The sequence below is a fragment of the Puma concolor genome, chromosome B4, assembly GCF_028749965.1.
Source record: "Puma concolor isolate L17-30 chromosome B4, mPumCon1.1.hap2, whole genome shotgun sequence".
In the NCBI taxonomy this organism is placed as follows: Eukaryota; Metazoa; Chordata; class Mammalia; order Carnivora; family Felidae; genus Puma; species Puma concolor.
In genome coordinates, this window is record NC_141673.1 from 137,931,036 (window position 1) to 137,952,652 (window position 21,617).

A 21,617-nucleotide genomic window follows, 5' to 3' on the forward strand; every position below is an offset into this window, starting at 1 on the left:
TAAATGGCAGATAAACACCAATGGAGAAATTAGAAAAATCTTAAAAGAGGTACATCCACTAAACAATTTTTTTTTTCAACATTTATTTATTTTTTGGGACAGAGAGAGACCGAGCATGAACGGGGGAGGGGCAGAGAGAGAGGGAGACACAGAATCGGAAACAGGCTCCAGGCTCTGAGCCATCAGCCCAGAGCCCGACGCGGGGCTCGAACTCACGGACCGCGAGATCGTGACCTGGCCGAAGTCGGACGCTCAACTGACTGCGCCACCCAGGCGCCCCATAACTGCCTAGTTTTAAAAAATTGTTGGGGAGCCTGGGTGGCGCAGTCGGTTGAGCGTCCAACTTCAGCCAGGTCACGATCTCGCGGTCCGTGAGTTCGAGCCCCGCGTCGGGCTCTGGGCTGATGGCTCAGAGCCTGGAGCCTGTTTCCGATTCTGTGTCTCCCTCTCTCTCTGCCCCTCCCCCGTTCATGCTCTGTCTCGCTCTGTCCCAAAAAAAATAAATAAACGTTGAAAAAAAAATTAAAAAAAAAAAAAACTAGGCAGTTATTATTAACTCCAGAAAACACAAAGGTTATATTAAAAAATACCCATAATATACCACCTGGATAGTGCTTGAATCATATTTGTGCACTAATTAGTTTGCAGTGACTATTGCTTTAACACAGAATTTTAACGTAAATATTTAACAAGAGCTGGAGGGAGAAATGAGCTTTAAGACAGCTCTTAAACCCAATGAGTTGGGTTAAAAAAGCGAAATCCTCCTCTCTCATAATAGGAAATCACTAGAAAAATGTCTACAAATGATAAATCAAGAAACAGCTTATGAGCAAATGAGTTTGAGATAGATAAATGCCATAAAATGTCAGTTATAAGAGTTGAATGCATTTTCCTTTGGGTAACAAGACTGATGTGGCATAGAGCTGTTCTAATTGGTTATGAGCCTCTGAGCACTTAGTGCATTTTATACTTACGTGTATACATTATTTTGAAAAATTAAAATAAAAACTGAGACTAGGAACTTGCTTCTCAACCCAAATTTTGGGAAGAATTATGCAAAATTCAGGTCAGAATGACTCAGTACAGCTGGCCCCTCACGAAGTGCCCATATCCATACTCGCCTGTTTGCTTCCAAATGATAGTGTCCACGTGATTTTCTTAGTTCTCGACCTCAGCCCTAAGAACAGTGTTCCAAGTAACTGCAAAGTGTCTTTGCTAGCTGGAGACTGTTTGCCAAATTATCAGACTTTGATTCTATTTGTTCCTTCTGTTCTTCGAAGACAAATCCGTAATAAAATTCTCTTAGCAACCCCATTCCCGTTGACCTATTTCCTTCCCTCACGTAGACTCTGGCTTCAGCAAGCCACAGATCCGCCCACAGGCTCTGTCATAAACCCATCCACGGGGACAGTGGCTTCACTTACCAGAAACTTGAAAACATCGTGTGTTCACTGCATAGATGGGACACTTGAGCAATGGGAGAAAAGCGCCACAGGAAGAAGATAATACAAGGGCTTTAATAAGAGGTATTTTTAATATCGCCTGATAGTGCAGAGGAGGGAGAAAGGGTGGTTGCTAAAGAAAAAGACCCAGCTGTTTCCAAATTTAAAAGTCACTGGTACATTTAAAAATAATCTGCAAACCATAGAACTTTTAAAGGGACAATCATGTAATGACACTTTCTCTGTTATCACAGTTGTGTGAACCCATGACATTTTACATGCAAAATATTTCCCTAATCTTTCCCTTTCTCACACTTTTTTATTTTTTATTTATTTATTTTTTTTTTTTTAATTTTTTTTTTTAACCTTTATTTATTTTTTTGGGACAGAGAGAGACAGAGCATGAACGGGGGAGGGGCAGAGAGAGAGGGAGACACAGAATCAGAAACAGGCTCCAGGCTCTGAGCCATCAGCCCAGAGCCCGACGCGGGGCTCGAACTCACGGACCGCGAGATCGTGACCTGGCTGAAGTCGGACGCTTAACTGACTGCGCCACCCAGGCGCCCCTCTCACACTTTTTTAAAAAGTTTTAGGTTATCTTTAAAAACTGAAATCTATTTTGTGAATGTCTAGCAGGTAAGTGAAAAAGGAAACTTACTAAATCACATTTTGCAGAATAAGGTCTAGGTGTTTCTCTTGCTTTAGCAAATAAAATCTCTATTTAAAAAAATTTTTTTTTAATGTTTTTATTTATTTTTGAGACAGAGAGAGACAGAGCATGAACAGGGGAGGGTCAGAGGGAGAGAGGGAGACACAGAATCCAAAGCAGGCTCCAGGCTCTAAGCTGTCAGCACAGAGCCCAATGCGGGGCTGGAACTCACACACTGTGAGATCACGACCTGAGCTGAAGTCGGACGCTTCACTGACTGAGCCACCCAGGCGCCCCAAATAAAATCTCTATCGTGACAACCGAGTACTAAGAGGAATATACTTCTAGAAGGAAACTGCTAACTGTCCCACACTGTCGGTACATGTGCATTTATATAAAATGCCATTATTAAATTCATTCCTCTTCAAAAGTTGTAAATAGCTTTGGGATGTACCGCTTTAAAAAATAAACAACACATGCAGCTCCATAATTCAGATACACCCAAACTCTTAAGGTTCTGGTCCAGGCCTCAACCACTTCTGTATCTTATTGCCTTAGATGAGAGGTCAGCAAGTAAGTGAGAAAAGACAGAAAGACAAATTGTGGAACAAGCTGACTAATAAAAGCTGCAGAAGAGATACAATGAAGGAAGATGTCATGATGGAAGGGGAGGAAGTTATCAAATATTAGGTGAAAAATTTCCAGAATAGGAATTCAAAGGACATGAATTTCCAGATTGAACAAGTCCATCCCAAACGCCCAGAGTAACGAATGAAGACACATTCACAAAACCCTCCAGAGAGAAGAGACCCAGCTCATAAAGGATGACATTCACTTTCCCAATTGCACTGAAGAAAGAGGACAATGTAGTGAGTGATACCTGCACATTTTTGAGGGAAAACGGGTTTTATGCAGGAATTCTGTAGTCAAATTATCAAGTACAATGACAGAATCAAGATATTTTCAGATTCAAGGCCTCAAAAAACGTTATCTCCTAGGTCTGTCTTCTCAGGGAACCACAGAGGATAAGCTCCACCAGAGAAAGAGAGAAAATCCAGAAAACGAAGACAAAGAATCCAACATAGGAGAGACAAGAGGTTTTAACAAGCCCTTTGACTTCCTACAAAACAGAAGAGTTAGCTTTTGAACACCCCTTCCCACCCACTCCCCATTTGTCCTTTCAAGTGAGTCAGAAAGCAACATTAACAGACTAATCAGAAACGAGTATTTGTGTTGTTACAATATCTTGTACGTTGCTCTCGGCTGAGCCAGCGGTACACCATGATCAGCGTTATTATACAACTTTTCCTGGAACCGGTGGAGCCCAGTTTCCCCTGGAACTGAGTCAGCACAGGCCACTTCCCCCTGGAGACGTCCTTCTGAGCGCCCTCATCTTCCCACCTCCCACATCCCAGAGCCTCCGGGCCTTCTGCGCACCTCCTGGACCAAGACTCCCTCTCTCCTGTGCCGTGTCTCCTGTTTCCCTGAGTCAGTGTCATCTTTTTCTGGATTTACTCCTTAAGGTGCAGTGGGTGGAAAAGTGAAATTAAGAAGGTGGAGACTGAGTTCTATTCTTAGGCACGTGCTTAGGACGAGAAAGGCCGACAATGGCAGCAGCGGAGGGCGGCTGGTGGAAGTAGCCTCACGAGGATGTATTTAGAACAAGGAGGCAGAGACCAGAAGCGATCCAGCTAAAACAGATAGAAGCAGTTACTGCAGGGGAGATGCGGAGCAGAGGCTGTTGTTTTCTGCTGTAAGGCTCGTGCTGACAGTAAGCCCTGCGTGAGCAGCAGTTCCCTAGGTGCCAGCTAATTGTTGGAGGAATACAGGCAAAGGGTCAATTCTCCAGGCACAGGCAAGAATGTGAGCCAAAAAAATCTTGCCAACCTTTCTACCTGCGGGACTACCCACTGAAGGTGTGCTGGGGTGACAACGAGCACGAGGGTTGGGGAGAACTCCCCAGTTTACCAGTTTACAGAGCCGAAGCTTGGCTAGACCAAAATACTCTTGGATACGGGAAGTAAACCTGAACAGCAAAGGCATTACTCTGGCAGATTAGAAGAGCCAAGGTCAGATCAAGGAGACCACCATCTACTCCAGGCAAGAGATATGAGGCTCTGAAATCAAGGCCCTCCCCCTGGGTTAACACGAAAGATGGAAAAGAAACAGACTCCCCAGGTCTCAATTACAGACGGGTTCGGGCTCTAAGGGAGAAGGAGAAATCAAGATTCCTAGGTTTCTGACTTAGGTGATGTTCTCCCCCCACCAAATTAGAGAGCTCGGCAGGAGGTTTGGAAGGGGGAAAGTGAGTGAAGCTCGAACATGTCTGAGGCGGGAGGGGGATGTCTAATAGGCAGCTGGATGCAGGTCTGAAGTTTTGTAATGACTGGCTGAGATAAAGACGTGTGTTAGTCACAGCAGAAACCAAAGGCCAGGAGAGCAGATAAAATCTCCCAGGGACAGGGGTGAAGGGTGAGCGATAAGCAAACACCCACAGGAAGAGCGGTCACAGCCCTCAAGAAGGGAGTGGTTAACAGTGTCAAATGCCATAAAAGGTCAAGAAAGAGAACCGAATAGACCCCCATTAAAGGCGGCTCACAGGGATCTTCAACGGAGGGCTGGTGGCAGCAGAGGTGTGATCTGTAGTCCATTACAATCCCTGCTCCTTAAGTGTCAAAAGTCAGCAGGTGGCCACAGAGGGCTGGCGATTCTTTGGGAAGCCGGAATGTGAAAGAAGAGGCAGGGCACTGGGGAGGAGAGTGAGTTAAAATTCAAGGGTTTAACTTTTTTCCCCTAAAGAAGGGAGAAATTTGAGAATGTTGCTCTGCGTCAGAAGAGTAGCCAGTCCAGGGAGAGTTTGAAAATATGGAAGAGTCTTAGGCATACGGTCTTACCACACGATCCAGCAATCACACTTCTAGATAGTTACCCAACTAACATCCACACTTATGTCCACAAAGAACCTGCACACAAATGTCTATAGCACCGGATTCACAAATGCCAAAACCTGGAAGTGACCAAGATGTCCTGCAGTAGGGGAATGGATAAACATCCAGACCTTAAGTCACCGATGAAAACCGAGTTATTAAGCCACAAAAAGAGATGAATCAATGCTTGAATATCAAACGCACAATGTTAAGGGAAGGACGCCAGTCCGAAAAGGCTACATATACACTGTACGACTCCAATTCTGTGACATTCTGGAAAGGCAATAAAAGACAGTAAAGAGTGTAGTTGCCAGGCATGGGAAAGGAGAGAGATTTGAGCAGGTGCAGGGGTGCCTGGGTGGCTCAGACTCTTGATTTTGGCTCAGGTCATCATCTCAGTTTGTCAGTTTGAGCCCTGAGTCGGGCTCTGTGCTGACAGTGCCCACTGTGCTTGGGATTCTCTCTCTGCTGCTCTGTCCCCCCATCCCCCCACTCGTGCCCTCTTTCAAAATAAATAAGCATTAAAAAAAAAAATAGGTGCAGCACAGGGATGTTTTTTAGGACAATGAAATCATTTTGTATGACACAGTAATGGTGAACTTGAGACAGTAAAGCAGTTGTCAAAACCTGTTAAAACTTTAGAGCCCAAGTATATCTTAATGTATATAAAATTTTTAAAACTTGTTTGGAAGACTGGGAGATCCCAGGGCGAAATGCGTATTGTGACAGATAAATCTAAACATGTTACAAACCTAAAAACCACCGTACTGAAGGTTAGGGTGGGGGGATAAAGTGTTGACGCAAGTAACCGGAAACGAGTGAAGTCTTTAAGACTGAAAGTGAGATAAACTGTACATAAGCGTGGTACTCTAGTTGATAAAGTCGTTTCCCACGAGGCTTTGCATTAAAAATTCCGTACGTTCTATAAACGTATACTGGAATTGAAACAATTAAGTTTAAGCGGATGGCAGAAGGCAGGAGTCATGCTTCTCACTGTTGGGAGGAGGAGATTACACATAAGCAAGGGGAGGAGGCTAGAATGATCCATGGGGCAAGGGATCAGAGTTGGGAGGCATCAGAATAAATTCATGTGTACCTTAATGTACACACAGATGGCTACATGTACACGGGTAATTCCATAACATATGTTTCCTTGCTCTGTTAGCTGAGGGGGCCTAGAAGCAATGACACCCCAACAGCCATGAGCACACCTATGCCCAGATCTTGGTTCCTAATACCATCCTCCAGTAAAAGGAACCAGAGCTCCTTGGAGAAGGGGCCAATTGTAGGACTCAGGCAGAAAATGGGCGAGCTGAAGCTGGGGCACCTTGTCGTCCCAGGAAGTAAAGGAAGTGTTATAAACACACAATAAAACATCCCGCAGTGATGGGGATATCAAAGGCCAAAGGGATACAGGTGACCACTGAGAAAGCTTCCAACAGCCAAAGCTGGAAGAATTTGAGTCAAAAAATGAATACTGGTTTAGAACCCCAAGTACAAAATAACTATCTGTAAGTTCATCTTGACATAAATGGTAAAGTAAGTATACAAATGGTGGAAAAGCAGCCAAACTTCCATGCAGAATTCCAAATATTTATGTAGCTACTCCACCCTAAGGAAGTGGAACACGCCTCCCATTCCTTAAGAGCGGGTCGTGGGGTGACTTCCTGACCTCCAGAGTAGGGTTGCGGGCGAGGGAGCAAATAGTTTCGGGTGGGAAGCCTGACAGTAACCCGGTCAAGGTGACTGAGATGCACATCAGTAGTGGTAAGTCGTGTTCATAGTATGTACCTTGATACGCAATGCAAAAGGCATTAACACTCTGTGGTCTTCCTCACCACCCCCAATGACCCCAGTCTCACCAGAGAAAAACATCAGACAAACCTCAACTGATGACAGTTTTACAAAATACTTGACCGGTGGTCAATTGTCACAGTCATCAAAAACAAGGAAAGTCTGAGTAACTACCACAGCCAAGGGGAGCCTAAGAGGATAAGACTAGGATCCTGAATGGGACCCTAACACAGAAAAAGGATTGCAGGCGGAAACTAAAGAAATCTGAATAAACTACATAATATATCAATAACATATAATAACGTATATCCTATGAAGAATATAATAACGACCTGTCAATATGGGTTCGTTAATTGTGACAATGTCCCATACTAATGTTAAGATAGGTAATAGGAGAGATTAGGAGTGTAAAGGGAACTCTGTACTACAGTCACAATAATTCTGTAAATCTAAAGTAAGAAGTCTGTCGAAAAACAAACAAACAAAAAAGGGAGAGGACTAGCTAATAGAGCTGGGGATCAAATCATTACCAGCCCAAGGGGCAGAAGGCCGCAAGGCAGCCATGACAGGCAGGCAGGGGCGGTGCCACGACCTCCTTGTCCCTCCCTTGCAGCTCCATCTGGGAAGCCCTCCTCTGAACTTCGTTTCCAGCTGGCAAATCCCTACGCTTCCTTCAAGACCAACAGCACAAATCAGACGTTACCACTCCTAACACACCTGCTCAGTCATCTGTGATCTGTGACTTCAGACTCAGCAAATTTACTGCCAATTTATTGTTTACCAGATACGTGCTAGATGCTGGGACTAGAGAGAACAATGTCACGAGCCCCGAAGAATTCAGTCGAGTGACAGATCTGATCTCGGCACGGTTCACCTTGCCCTGTGTTCGCTTTTGTGTGTGTGCGTCTCTCCCTGAAATAAACTACGAGCTCTGTGAAAGCAAGGACCACTGCCTTACTCAGTTCTTCATTCCCAGGGCTAAGTACGATACCTGCACACGGCGATGGACAGAATGCTTGCTGAAAGAAAACGGAGAACTAAATTCTCCTTCGGTTTAGGTGGGGCTTGCTTCTAGGAAAAGCAAACTGAGAAGTCTGCAAGGCTTTACACTGGTAGGTGATTTTAATGATCTGCCAAAAAATCCACCCCGCCCCCTCCCCCCGCCCCAGCTTTTAAACAAATCACACTCATTGTGGGAACAGAATGTACCGGCAAGAGACGACTTCACCTTCAAGCAGAAGAGAAAACCATACGGCAGCTCCGTTCTTCCCGCGCAGAAAAGCTGGAAAGCTGCCTATCACTGATGTGACCGGGCTTTTCCTCGCTCCCTGGCCTGGCGTGTGGGCTCGTCACCCGGACTAGATGGCTAGCAGAAGGCATTTCTGAAACTACCTAAATGTGCACATTCCCATTTACAGCTCACTGGCCAGAAAGGTCCCATGGCCGTCCCTAGCTCCACGTAAGAATTTAATTCATTCTTCCAGCCTCTGAAGAGACACAGAAGAGAGGAGTTAGGGAATCGATGTTGGCATATGCCGTGTCTGCCGGCTGACCTCCCCGGCTCCCCCCAGAACATCCATTGTTCTTCCCCTAGGTTCACCCTTGACCTAGAGACGAGTCCAGGTATCTTCCAGTTATTGATTCCAGCCCAGAATCTTGGGGGTGAAAGGTGTCCCTACTTGGCACACACCTACAGCTGAAAGGCCGGGTCCCCTGCCCTGAACATGGGACTGGGCGTACAAAGGCAGGACAGGACCAGGACAGCTGAGCGTGCCAAGTCCAAGTGAACACGACAGCCTCACCTAACGGTCTTTCAGCTGAGCACTGTCTCGTGGCAGCTGGTGTCCAGGGTTCCAGCCAGTCGCCTCCCCCGTACTGAAGAAGTAAGGCTGTGGTCTCGGGCAGTTCAAAACCATCCTTTCCAGTGGGAAAGCCGCCCGGTAACTCCACTGGTGGAGTCTACAATCTCCGATCTGAATTCCGGCTAAGGCTGTGGGGGCCCTTGGCTGAGCTTCAGCGATGGCGGGTCCCTCACACCAGCGGGCTCAGACTCAGACTCCCCATCAACCGAGACGCAGGCCACAGCACAGGCGGCTTCCCTTAGCGGGGCCGGGTCCTCTCCTGAGCTCGCCTTTCAAAGCGGAGCCCCTCGGTCAGGCTTTCTCGTTCTTCTGCAGGACTTTGCAGCCTGCGTGTACTCAACACTCCCGGGATCTGTTTTTCCCACGTATGATTTACTTCATCTTCCTAACAATCTGAAGTAGGTACGGTGATCATTTCCATCTTCAGCCAAGGCACCTGGTCACACAGCAGTTAAGCAGTACCAGGGTTTGAACCCACGCAGTCTGGCACCAAAGCCACAGCTGTCTAAAAAATGACCAGGACATGGGAACACTCTGTGGTTTCCCTCTTACTTCCCTTAAGACCAGTCTGGCCTCTAGGCCAAAGCACAGTAACAGTTGGGCAAAATGTTTTGCCACCAAATAACTAGGTTCACCAATTTTTCACCCACTAACTGAGCATAGTGAGCCCTCCTCAATCCTGTCCCATCTTGTCCATCTTTTAAGATCTGTCATTTGCAATTCCACATACCGACTTATCGGTCAGGTGTTCTTAGTTGCGAATCGGAGAACACACTCTGGCTTAAGAAAAGGAATTCACACAAAAACACAACCAGGCAGCAAACCAGAATCTCTAGACTGGCCCTAGCCACACTTGGGAGGTTCAAACAGAGCAGAGCACTGACCGACCACACCTCAAAACTGCTCCGAAGCTTGCCTGCCACACAACTGGCCCCACAACACACGCCACTACAACATGACGTCTCTGCCCCCGCTGACCCACAGGCTGGCCAGCACCGCGCCTGCCCTCGCCAGTGCGAGCATGGCCTCCGAGCTGGCACCGGTCATGGGAAGACCAGGGCTGGGCCCCTGCCTTAGCTGCAAGACAGGCCAGGAAAGCAAGCGTCTTCACCTTAGGGAGGGAGGTGGATGGGCCTGCACACCCCAGGTGGGCCAGGAGTGACAAGCGTCTATTACACTGAACCCTCCTAGTTACACTGTAGCTTCACGGATATAATTTATGTCAACATTTTTATGCTGAAGTTAATATTGGACATTAATTTAAATTTCTCAAGCCCTATCTTGCAGAATTAGATCAGAAATTCATTTCCAATAACGTACTAAACGATTAATGCAGTCATGGATAATTTAACGAGTAATAATCGGAGAGAAGTACTTACTAAGATGTGCCCATGCTAATAAAAATCAAAGTAGTGTAAGGCACCTGCATTTCTCGCATCGCTGATCATGAGAACATTGGAAAAAGCCACCTCGATGCAAATAAACCATTCTGTTATAAAGCAGAACAATAGTGCAGGTATTAGAGGCATTCTGGAAATTCTACTTTAAGAATATCAGAGATTATACAAATTTAGCTGTCATAATAAATACCGATAGTCTCAACTTAAAATTTTTTGACTTTATAATAGTGCAAAAGTGATACACATTCAGCTGAAATTGTACTTGGAATTTTGAACGTGAACGTGGGTCTTGTCCCAGGTTAGTGACGTGCGGTCGGACGCCCTCTGGGATGCTGGGCGGTGAGCCACCGCCCCCAGGCAGCCAGTGTTAACGAGGGCAGACAGATCCACCAACAACCACTGTGCCCATCAATTTCAGGTCAGTCCTCAGTACATGGCAGGAGACAGTCAACACCTTGTTATCAGATAGGCTTTGTGCGAGATCATTTTGCCCGCCTGGAGGCTGACGGGAGTGTCGTGGGCACGTTTAGTAGGCCTGGCTAGGCTATGTAAATTCGGTGTATCAAATGGATCTTCAACTTATGGCGCGTTTATTGGCATATAACCCATTACAAGCACATTTAGGTACCTATAGGCCCATAGTTAGTATCCGGTCCAGGTGTTCAGGTCCACAGGTAGACCCGTTCAAGTCTCAGGGCTGCTGTTGATTTTTATTTCTACAAAATATTCAATTATATAATTCCTTTATATTCTTTGACCCAACTTTATAGAATACGTATGCTTTTATCACAGAAACCAAGTCTCAATTCAGTTTTACTCAGTAAAATGATACCACAAAAGAGAATATGTTATTTTTTTATTCATGTTAAATAAAAACATGAGAAAATCCTTTTTTAAAAAGGGTTAGAATATTCCTTATGTCTCCAAACCATGGATGCAAAGAACTGTTGAGTGCTTTCTTCCCCCGAGAAGGGTCACAACACACTTCCACGTGGTAATCACCTGGAGACAGCACAGGTACACGCCCCCCCCAACTGCCGCTGCAGAAAGGTCACATGCAGTATTTGGGCAAGCAAGGAACAGAACACAGGCACAGTATATTCTGGAAACACTTCCTGCTCTGGCAATGAACCTCAGTACCAAGTATTATTAGCTGCTTTCTTTTTTGTGGTCCCGCTACATCTTTAACCCACTTAATACCACCACACTCCGATGCCACAACTTTTCACAATTCTAGAATTCCATCCATTGGCAGTACAGTTTAAGTGGCCTATGAGGCTGCATTTTATAAATATAAAAATTACGTGAGAACTAATACTATTGCGAATTTTGCCAGTAGAAACGTGGCCCCTAAGGAGCCACCGTTTCCAAAATATAACTGGACACACATTTACAATGCACCTGTGAATTCTGGAATCAACATGTCGAGTCTGACCTGCACGGAGACCAGACAAGAGTCTCTGAAGACCACTGCTGGATCCACGGTTTCTGCGCCCACCTACCCCCACACTCGCCGCAGATCCCACAGTATAACTTCACTGGAAACGGTTTGTCCAACGGTCACGGCAGCCTGGCAATGCTTCCACCTTGGCTCCCGTCACAGAGTTCTCCATGACTGGAGTCAGTAAGAACTTCTCTGTTAGAGAAAGCAAACGTTTCCACCTTTGGCAGACTGCCAAGATGACACTTTATTATAGAATTTATGAAGCTACAGTTTAGGAACTTGCAGGTTTTATTAAAATGAATCAAAAAAGAAAGAAAAGGGTAACAATACAACCCCATATCCCAAAACGTTCTAGATATTTTTAGTGCAAGAAATGCTGTCTCACTGAAGCGCTTGAGAATTATCATGAAATCCTAGCAAAAAAACGTAATCACCTTAGAAGTGGTAAAAAGAGAAACAACCAGAGAGGCACACAGATTGTGTTTTTTTTTTTTAAAGGATTTTTATACTATATTTAAAAAACCACAAAATAAAAAAGGGATCAATCAACATATATCTCAGAAGTCCTTCCAAGAGTCTCTGTACCCAGCAGCCACACAGGCTGGCTGTCGCCTGTTTCTTCTCCGCTCAGCCGGCAGCTCATGTAAGGGCCATCGAAGATAACTCGTGCTGTAGATCTTAAAATCAAACTTGTTCCGCCAAATCCAAGACCCTGAACTTATCCAAATTGTAGAAACATGCTTTTACCACCCGTCCACCAAAATACCTCCCATTCAGATCAACAACAGCTAAAAGACAAACAGAAAGACAGTCTGTTAATACAGGTATCCTGAGACACCACAAGAACATGTTTTCATTTGAAGGATTAAGATCACAAATTCGTTTTTGTTCTTTACAGTGGGCTATACAACTTACCTTTAATTGCTGATTCAACCCTCTCAAATTCTAAAAATATTCGTACTGCTTCATCATCAGGGGCACCAGGAATCTGGAAAAGAAATGAAAGTATGATAAGTAAAGTTATCAAGAGATACAGTTGTATATAAGTTTTCTTCCTTAACGGATCTTTGTCAGAGTAAGTGTTGCAATTACCATCTTAAATGGAGAAGTCAAGTACCAAGGAAATAAGTATGATTTGTTCATCACCAAAATCCGTCCAATGTCTCCTTATGAGAGGCACCTTGGCAAGTGCAGAAAACACACAGCTAACTAAGCCGGGCAGTCGTTGACCCTGAAGAGGTCCTATGCTGGCTGACGCCTACACAAATCATCAAGCAGTCAACAAACACAACGCGACCCAGAAAACCCAACGCAACCCAGCAGTGAGAGCAGAAACAGACAAACAGATCCCTACTCTAAGTGCCTCTCACGTCGGCTAAATTCCTGTCGGACTCTCCGAGTCCCGCATAACATGGCCCCGCTCCACCTGGGGAAGCAGCACACCCCCCCCCCCCCCCCCCCCCCCCAGTTAATTCCCAGCACCGCCAACCAGCCGGTCCACGCTGGAACCTTCTCAAGCTCAGCCCACACTGATGTCATTCATAAAGCTTGCTCTTATGTTTTGTGATCGAATCCCTTTCTTGACTCCTGTGTTCACAGTGACTACTCCAGAGTCCAGCAACTGAATGTTCTCGATTTTTACACGGGCTTGTTTTGTTGTTTCTTCAACTGAACATATCACTGAGTGGGGAACATGTTTCCTGTCTCCCAAATGCATGTGGGAGGCACTAAATACACACTTGCCAAATGAATGAAACCAAAGGCATGTCCAACTAACTGAACTATGGAGCACACAGCAATCTATAATCACCAAACTAAACCTCAATCATAAAATGAAACATTTTATTTCTTCACCAAATAAAATTTGAAGCCCTTCTTATCTTTATGGTTAAAATGGTTATAACCAAGTAAAAGAAGTGCACCTAACCAACATCTGTCACCTTCGGGAGTAACAACACGGCATGTTTCTCACTGCACATCTGGTCTCTATTTAGAGGCAGAAGATATTTGATGATCTATCAGTTATAACTTGGGTGATAAACATCAAAAAACCCTCTTACTTCAAATATCACACATTTCCCAACTTTGCCGTATTTTTCACACTCTTCCTTGGTTTCAGCTTCCAAGTCTTCATCTACCTCTCCCGCACCAACCATGTTCTATAAACAAAAACAAATAAATTCAGGCATCAAGTATAATTTACGAATATATAAATGAGACGAACAAGTAAGTTTCTTTCATGATGGCAAATGTTCTCAACCCCAAATGACACAATGAAAATGTTCATCCTTGTAGTACCCAAAGTTGGTACTTCTTACAAAAATAAAAACATGTATTTATGGTTTTCTTAAACACATTCAATGAAAGCAAATTACGAGCTCATGGCACTTAACAGAGTACAGATGTACACTCTTACTCTGTTTACTCATTTAACTGAAAAATAGTTCTTGGAGCTTATGTCCTACTTTGACCGTTAAGTTGAAAAAGAGTGCCCTACTTGGACAGATGCCCAAGTTAAACATGGCTTACCCACCAATGAGGCAAAAAGAAGTTTTTCAGGTGTGAATAATGAGCATAAGTACACGAATACATTCATGTTGTAAGAATAACAGGAGAAATAAATACAGCTTTTGAGAAATACGAAATGGAAACACATACTCCCACACACATTAAGCTTCAGTCACAAGAGCACCTATACAAGCAGAATGCATACATTAAGCTGAACTTCTAACAATTTCAAATATTTTAGAGCAATTGCTCACTGCAGTCTTAAACACTGTATCTAGCAATAAATAAATAAATAATCATGAAAAAGGAATTTAAAACCTCAGCTTTAGATGGAGTCTATCCAGAAGGATCATTTGCAAAAAAATTATTTTCAGTTTTCTTAAACTGTCACTCTATCCGTAGGGTTGAAGGTGTGCAAAGATAGATCAGGGTGGATGACACACAAAAATCAAGGCAGGAAAACAGGTTTCTTCAATGCTGCTTCTTACCCGTAGGAGGACCACTTTGGTAGGACACTTAAGTATTTCAGTTAATGGATTGGAATCCGACTTCTTGGATGCGTCTGTAGCAAGACATTTAAGATGTAAGTGTGTTAAAGCACTGAGTCCGAGTTACGATGACTAATTTCAAGAGTACTTCTCGCTATTTACGTCCTCGGAGTCATCTAGGAGCATTTATGCCATCAGTGTCTGAGCAGAAACGCAGCCTTATCTGTGATGAGAATCTCTGTTTCGCTTTGGTCTAAGCTTTTACTGCGATTCCTACAAGTTTTTGGCTTCCTTAATTACCTGCAACTTTTGTTAGCTCACCTCGTCAGTTCGGGCAGCTGCACAGAGCACCCGGACCACAGCCCTCACAGGGGAGAGGACTGGCAAGGGCAGTGTGGCCAAAGGTCGGCGGCCGATGGAACAAGCAGTGTGTCAGCCGGCCGACGAACGCCACACACCCCAGCGATCAGCGCGGCTGCGGGGATGGGCACGGGCCGCTTAGGCTGACTGGCTGCCAGAAACGGCATCTTCTTTCTTTAGGAAAGGGAGCTACACTAAGACACTCAAAACAAACTCGGTTCTGCTTACAGTGCAAACATGTTTGGCTCATTCCAATGTGCCCTCAGCACAGAACAGACTGTAATAGTCGAATGAAAGTAAGACACCGACTAGACATCATCTACCAACAGACTGAAATGACATTAGATCTCACAGAGCAATCAATCTGTAAGAAAATTAGAAATCGCACTTACAATGAAAGAGCAGGAAAAAGAAAAAAACAGAGAACTCTTTCAGGATGGAAATCACCGATATAATCATTGACATACCGTATACGACTCAGTCTTTCATGCTCTAAAAACCTAACTATGATTTTAACCGATTTAACAAGGTCTTCGCCTGATAGAAATAGGCATGAAACCATTTCTTTGAGTGTTTATTTTCTGCCAGAATCTCTCTCACCTTTTCTCCCACGGACCTTCCTACCGCTAGTTTTGTTCTGAACAAATAAAGATGAGCCCCCAGGGTCTCCGTCCACACAATGCCAAACTGGGATGCAGCGCAATCAGAAAGTCTCCTTTCCGGCGAGGACCAGCCCTGTCACACAGGACCACACGCCCGCCGCTCCCACCCTGGAGGCCCCCCTCGTGGAGGAGACCCACCTTTCTCTGTGGCGTCGCCCACAATGATCTTGCCTCCTCGCTTGCTGGTCTTCTCCACCGACAGTGCGGTGCTCAGCCCTTGCTCGTGCTTGCCGAGACCCTGGCCTTCCCGGAAGCCGTACTTCTGCATGATTTTATGTGCTACCGTGCCACTGGGAGGAAGGAAAAGAGAAGGATCTCTTGGACTGAGTCACCTGCTATAGCACAAACCGATTTTATATCACAGCCATCGCCTCCTAAAAAGAGAAAAGTGTGGGGGCGCCTGGGTGGCGCAGTCGGTTGAGCGTCCGACTTCAGCCAGGTCACGATCTCGCGGTCCGTGGGTTCGAGCCCCGCGTCGGGCTCTGGGCTGATGGCTCGGAGCCCGGAGCCTGTTTCTGATTCTGTGTCTCCCTCTCTCTCTGCCCCTCCCCCGTTCATGCTCTGTCTCTCTCTGTCCCAAAAATAAATAAAAACGTTGAAAAGAGAAAAGTGTACATTCCACATGGCTTCGACGTGGCCACCTGTAACTACCGACAGGCCATTCAGTGGAAGCTGTGAGATGTTCAGACTGAAAGACACGGAAAAACTAGTGCTGAAATCCTGGACATCCTGAGATTATCCATGAGGTAAGGGAAACACCCGTTTCCTGCGATATTCTCCCAGCATCCCTATTAGAAAACACTAGATGTCTCATGTGCTTCAGACTCTGCATTGCTACACAGTTTATGGCCATGGTTTAGTTAAAAGTGTGCCTGTCAAAAAACAAGGATAAATTTCCCACGACGACGACCACATTTTTCTAAATAGTACAACGGAGCTTCCAATGACAGCCCACAAACGAAAGACCTCTTAGAGATCATCCACTCAGCAGATGAGAACATAAAGACTCCGAGGCTCATACTGGCCGACCAGCTTAAGGCTGATGAGGAGCAAAGCAAGACACTGAGTCCGGAAATTCTTTCGTCGGTGTTAATGGCGAAGTCAAACTGGAACCTACAGTTCTCGAGTCCCGGGCAGAGCTCGCGCTCTCTAGCACTCTGCTTTCACGCTGCACTTGGAGGTACCTCGGGGGGTCTCGAGGAGGTCCCCCCAGCGACCTCTGCTCTTTGGGGCTTGCATCACGACACCGTGTGCCAAGTAAGGGCGCACCTACATCGCCCCCCACAAATCCCATCTGAGCGAGCTGCTCGGAGCCGGAGGGAGGAAGGCTGCCGAGCCGTGCCACGCTGTCCCTCCCCCGGGCACATGGTGAACACCTCATCCGCGCTCAAGGGGGAATTCAGCGAAAAGTCCACTTCTCTCACTAGCAGAATAAATCCCAGTTTCACGCGTGTCCCCCTCCAGCACACGCTCTGGGGCAGCCCGACAGAGCCTCCCACACGAGTGGAGACATGAACCATCGATCGACACTGCCCTGTGCTCACTGAGCTCCGGAGAGGAGACCCCCGTGACCAAAGAGCTGCACTGTAAACTGTATCTGTCTCCAATTTCATAGCCATCGATTAGACCACAGAACACGGCACCAGTCAAGGAGATGGATCCCTCAGTCAGAAACTGAAAAGTCTCACGTGGGGCATGAACCGCGGCCACTCCGCCACCTGCCAGTCACCTCTCCACAGGCTCAGAATGAAAGTGCACGCGCGCAGGTGAGGTCATACGGGGGGATGACCACCGTCACAGCTGCCGTCCCTTCCAAAACACACGACAAGGCCTTAGTGGAGGGCTGCCTCACGTGACCGTTCCTCACAGGAGACACCGGGCGAACAACATGCCTGCCAAGCCCAGGGTGGGTTAAAAAACAAATCCAGGGCACCTGGGCGGCTTAGTCGGTTAAGCCTCCGACTTCGACTCAGGTCATGATCTCACAGTTCATGGGTTTGACTCCTGCGTCGGGCTCTGTGCTGACAGCTGGGACCCTAGAGCCTGCTACAGATTCTGTGTCTCCCTCTCTCTCTGCCCCTCCCCCGCTCAGTCTCTCTCTCAGAAATAAACATTAAAAAAAAAAAAAATCCATGCCCTCCTGAAAGTCAACCTTAAAACTGAATTTTATATGCCAATAGACAAATTTCTAATTATAGTTAGAATAAATGCTTTAAGCCAAAAGTATAGAACCACAACCTTCAAGCAAATGGTCGTTTCATCAAGAAAAAATTGCAATTCACCCTGTGGACACAGCAGAAGTCAACTCTAACGCACAGGAGCTATTTCGTTTGCAAATGTTCTCAAAACCAATGCAAATAACTATCAGAAGTGTCCCCACCTAGAGAATATGGCGTCCAGTATGGCAATCATCCAAAACCCACATGAAAGGGATTCGTGTGTGGTGTGAGACCCAACGGTGTCGTGCTGGGACGCCCTCCGCAGGACTCCAGCACGGACTCTGAAGAAGGACGCTATGTGACGTCTTCCCCAAACACCCGAGAGCCCTCGTCTTCCACCAAGAGCTGCACCTACTGAAAGCGTGGACGCACTTCACCCTGAGTCTTGTCCTTCCCACACCTGCTGCGACAAGAGCGCTTGGAACCGTTACCCCATGTTGGCAAGGAAGGAATTGCCAGGTCCGGTCGGAGATCTGGGTCTGTCTTGTTCCTCGTATACCGGGGGAGGGATAGCAGCTTTGGAAGACTGGGAGCGAGGTCTTGAGTCCTCTTCGTAAGGGAAATCTCGGGGTACTATTGAATAAAAATAAAGCAGGTTTAGCAAAATGACACCAAAAAATTCTGAAGTGCACTTACATAGATCAGTTACCTATAAGAAGTAAGAAACGCCAGATCACTCTCTAGTCGCTACAGGACTCTTCAAAATCAGAGGCAGAAAACTATTTTCCCAATTCCAGCTTTGCTCCTTTTGTTTCTACCTCCTCAAATGTCTTTTTTACATCCTGCTGAAACATTATTCAGCCTTTAACGTGCTCTTAAATGACAACTTGTGTCTGAAACTTTAAGATTTTCTGTGTGTTCCAGGTAGACCCACTTGGGCTTTCTCTAATTCCCATAGCGTTTTGTGTACCTGTCTTAAGACTCCAATCAGTATTACCACCTCGTTAACCTAGCAAATAATAAACGTCTTTGAGACTTGAGCCTATACATCAGACCAGTGATTTTTTGATCCTAGTTACACGTAAGAACCAACAAGGAAGCTTTGAAACGATCTAGATGCTTGGGCCCCACTCCCGGAGACTAGTTTCAAGTAGGGCTTATGATCTGCCAGGTATTTTCACATAAAAGATGTTCAACAATATTTTCTGAATTCTCTTCTTTAAAAAAATAACATAGTGTATTAAAAAGCACTAGGATGACTATATTTTCTTGGGATGGTTTAGGTCCGGTCCAACCCAGTGGGCAGGAACGTGATCTAGATGCCGTATCAAAGTCCAATTCCAACCCAAATATTCTAGAACCGAGCACCAGGAGCAAAAATAGTGAGTGGGCATGTTTTGGCAATCTAAGTAAATATGCACAACATGTGTAAGGAAACAGAAAATAATTGCAGAAAAATCTAATTAAGGAAGGCACTGCCATCTTGTGGAAGGTCACGAATTTGCCGGCCTCTAGACCACAGAGTATGGAAACTATAGACTGAGCTACATGTATTTTAACCTAACCCCAACTATGAAACGTGAAGAGAAAACATAACAAATTACTTAAAAGGAGAGCAAAGCATCTCGCTGCACAGAACGCAAGCCTTGGCCCGGGATGAAAGCCCGAGGCAGGAGCAGAAGGGCGGGCGGAGGAGCCAGAGGACGGGTTTTCAGGCCACTCCCCCTGACACTCCGAATACCGGGCCGACTCAAGCTAAGACTCCCCCTGATGGGGCCCGAGGCCGGGATCGGAATAAGAGAGGGCAAGAAACGGATACGTACACTCTTTGTCCTTCTCTACAAGAGAAGTGGGTGGTGCAATGGCCGCTCCGCCCATACCTGCAAGACACGAACCCACTGGTTAAACGAGGGGAGCACCGCAGACGCCCGGCTCGCGACATGCCACGCGCTGTCCTGCGCTCCTTCTACAGGGGAGGGAAGAAGGACATCTAGGACCAAAAAATCACCTGGGCGAAACCCAGACAGACAAAATCATCTTTTTCACAGCAGGCAATCGAGAACCCTAAAATGCAGTTAACAAATGAATTTTAAGGTGAAGGACACGGCCCAGAGAACTAGCAGTTACTTACAAAACAGAAACACAGCTCTACCGAGAGTCTGGTGCCACGAGGCATTTTCACACGTTACCTCATTTAGGTTCAACCAACCGCGGAAGGAGGAATCACTGCTTCCACTTGGCAGATGAGAAAAGGGTCAGAGGAGTTAATGGGCAGAGACAGAACACCCAGCTCCCGCGGCGCCGACACTCCCCCACAACGCGGCCCCGTGCCCTCCAGGGTGCCAACCACTGGGCCAGACACCTACTTGGAAATGTGGGCACTTGGCCATTCCCGCTCCTGTGTCCCGGACAATGACGGACACGACGAACCAAAAACAGACTCCGTATGCTCTCCAGCAACCAGTGAGAGAACACGAATGGAAGACGTAAGGAATTTTCATTTGCTATAAGCCCTAATAGATGTGTTACAATTTAATTGCCAATGAAATGATCAAAACAGTAAAACGAGAATTAAAAACTGATTACAAAACACGTTGCACCAGCATGTAATGTTTCACAAAAGAAATTCCTCTATGGCTACTGTCCATGCATCACAATTAACATGTCTGGGCTACACAAAATACTCCTGGAGAAACACAAACCTGAATAAAACTTTGTCGTTTCTTCTGAAACACCCATTATCTTTTTTTTTTTTTTTTTTTTAATCTCATCACCAAGACTTAAGTGGTTACTGAGTGATTCTGAAAAACCCAGCTGTGAGTTCAGTATGAAAAATTCAGGGTGATTACTGGAAATCTGTTACTAATCTGGTTAAAACATGAACGTCAATCTGTTAACAGCAATGTGAAGAGTGGATATGACGCCAGCATTTTCCTAATATTAGATTGTATAGCTCTTGTTAATGTTCAAAAAATAGTGTCCTTAACACAGAAGTACAGCTCCTTATCTGACGGGCAGCCAACGTGTAAGCTGGAAAAGATGAGACCGATAAATATTGAACCTATACGCTGATTCTAAACAAGTTTAACGAAAACCAAATATTCGTTACTGAGTCAGGTCATGGATACGGAACGTTTACCACAATGCCTGACGTATAGGGCATACACAGATGTTAACTCTACCCCCACTAGAAAAACAACGCAGTGCCTGACAGTGTTGGGCACGCAGTTACTTGTTTTAAACTGAGGTGTAACTGACACGGGACATCACGGGACAGCCTTGGCACCTGTGCGCTCTGTGAAGTGACCGCCACGGTGAGTCTACTTCACATCCATCACACGGTTACACGTGCTTTCTCGTAAGGAGGACTTCAGATCTACTCTCTCAGCAACTCTAAAATATGCAATATAACTTTACTAACTGCAGCTATGTGGCACATGGCAGCCCCAGGACTTCTTTATAACTGGAAGTCCGTATCTTTTGACCCTTTCATCCATTTCGCTCCCCCCCCAACCACCCATCTGCTCTCTATGAACTTGGATTTTCGTTGTTGCCTAGTAAGCATCCTATAAATACATTTAATTCATATCTGCATTGAAAGATTAAGAATTCTAAATTATTACAGACTTGTTCCTTTCCAACTCCATTAGTGTTTTAAAGTTTGAATTAAACCCTAAAGTAACCTTAGCTGTACACTGGGGAAGACCACGCTTGCCAAACTTCTGGTTATAAAACTGAGTTCATGCACAGGGAAAAATACTGTGGCTTTGTGATAACAGTATTCTCAGGTCTCATGTTAAAGATGACCATATCACAATGGAGGTTTCGGGCAAATGAAGATCTTGGATACGGTGAACAGTGGACCTGTTATATAAGGACTCATTCCCTCTGTGCCTCAGATTCCTCACCTTTAAAATGGGGA

General features: G+C 45.6%; 1 protein-coding gene across 3 annotated transcripts in view; it reads right to left on the reverse strand.

The window, feature by feature from the left end:
- Positions 1–11,737: 11,737 nt before the first annotated feature.
- The window catches only part of RBM17 (RNA binding motif protein 17), a 28,406-nt gene continuing 18,526 nt past the window's right edge, over positions 11,738–21,617 (reverse strand). For 2 of the 3 annotated variants that reach the window (XM_025930359.2, XM_086715019.1), the window contains exons 6-12: positions 19,519–19,575; positions 18,187–18,328; positions 15,675–15,826; positions 14,515–14,588; positions 13,579–13,677; positions 12,434–12,506; positions 11,738–12,306 (exon numbers count right to left, since the gene is read on the reverse strand). In XM_025930359.2, the coding sequence (XP_025786144.1) occupies positions 12,203–12,306; positions 12,434–12,506; positions 13,579–13,677; positions 14,515–14,588; positions 15,675–15,826; positions 18,187–18,328; positions 19,519–19,575 (701 nt within the window). In that variant the 3' untranslated portion in view covers positions 11,738–12,202. The remainder of the gene's footprint in view (positions 12,307–12,433; positions 12,507–13,578; positions 13,678–14,514; positions 14,589–15,674; positions 15,827–18,186; positions 18,329–19,518; positions 19,576–21,617) is intronic. The other variant, XM_086715020.1, reaches the window with a different exon arrangement.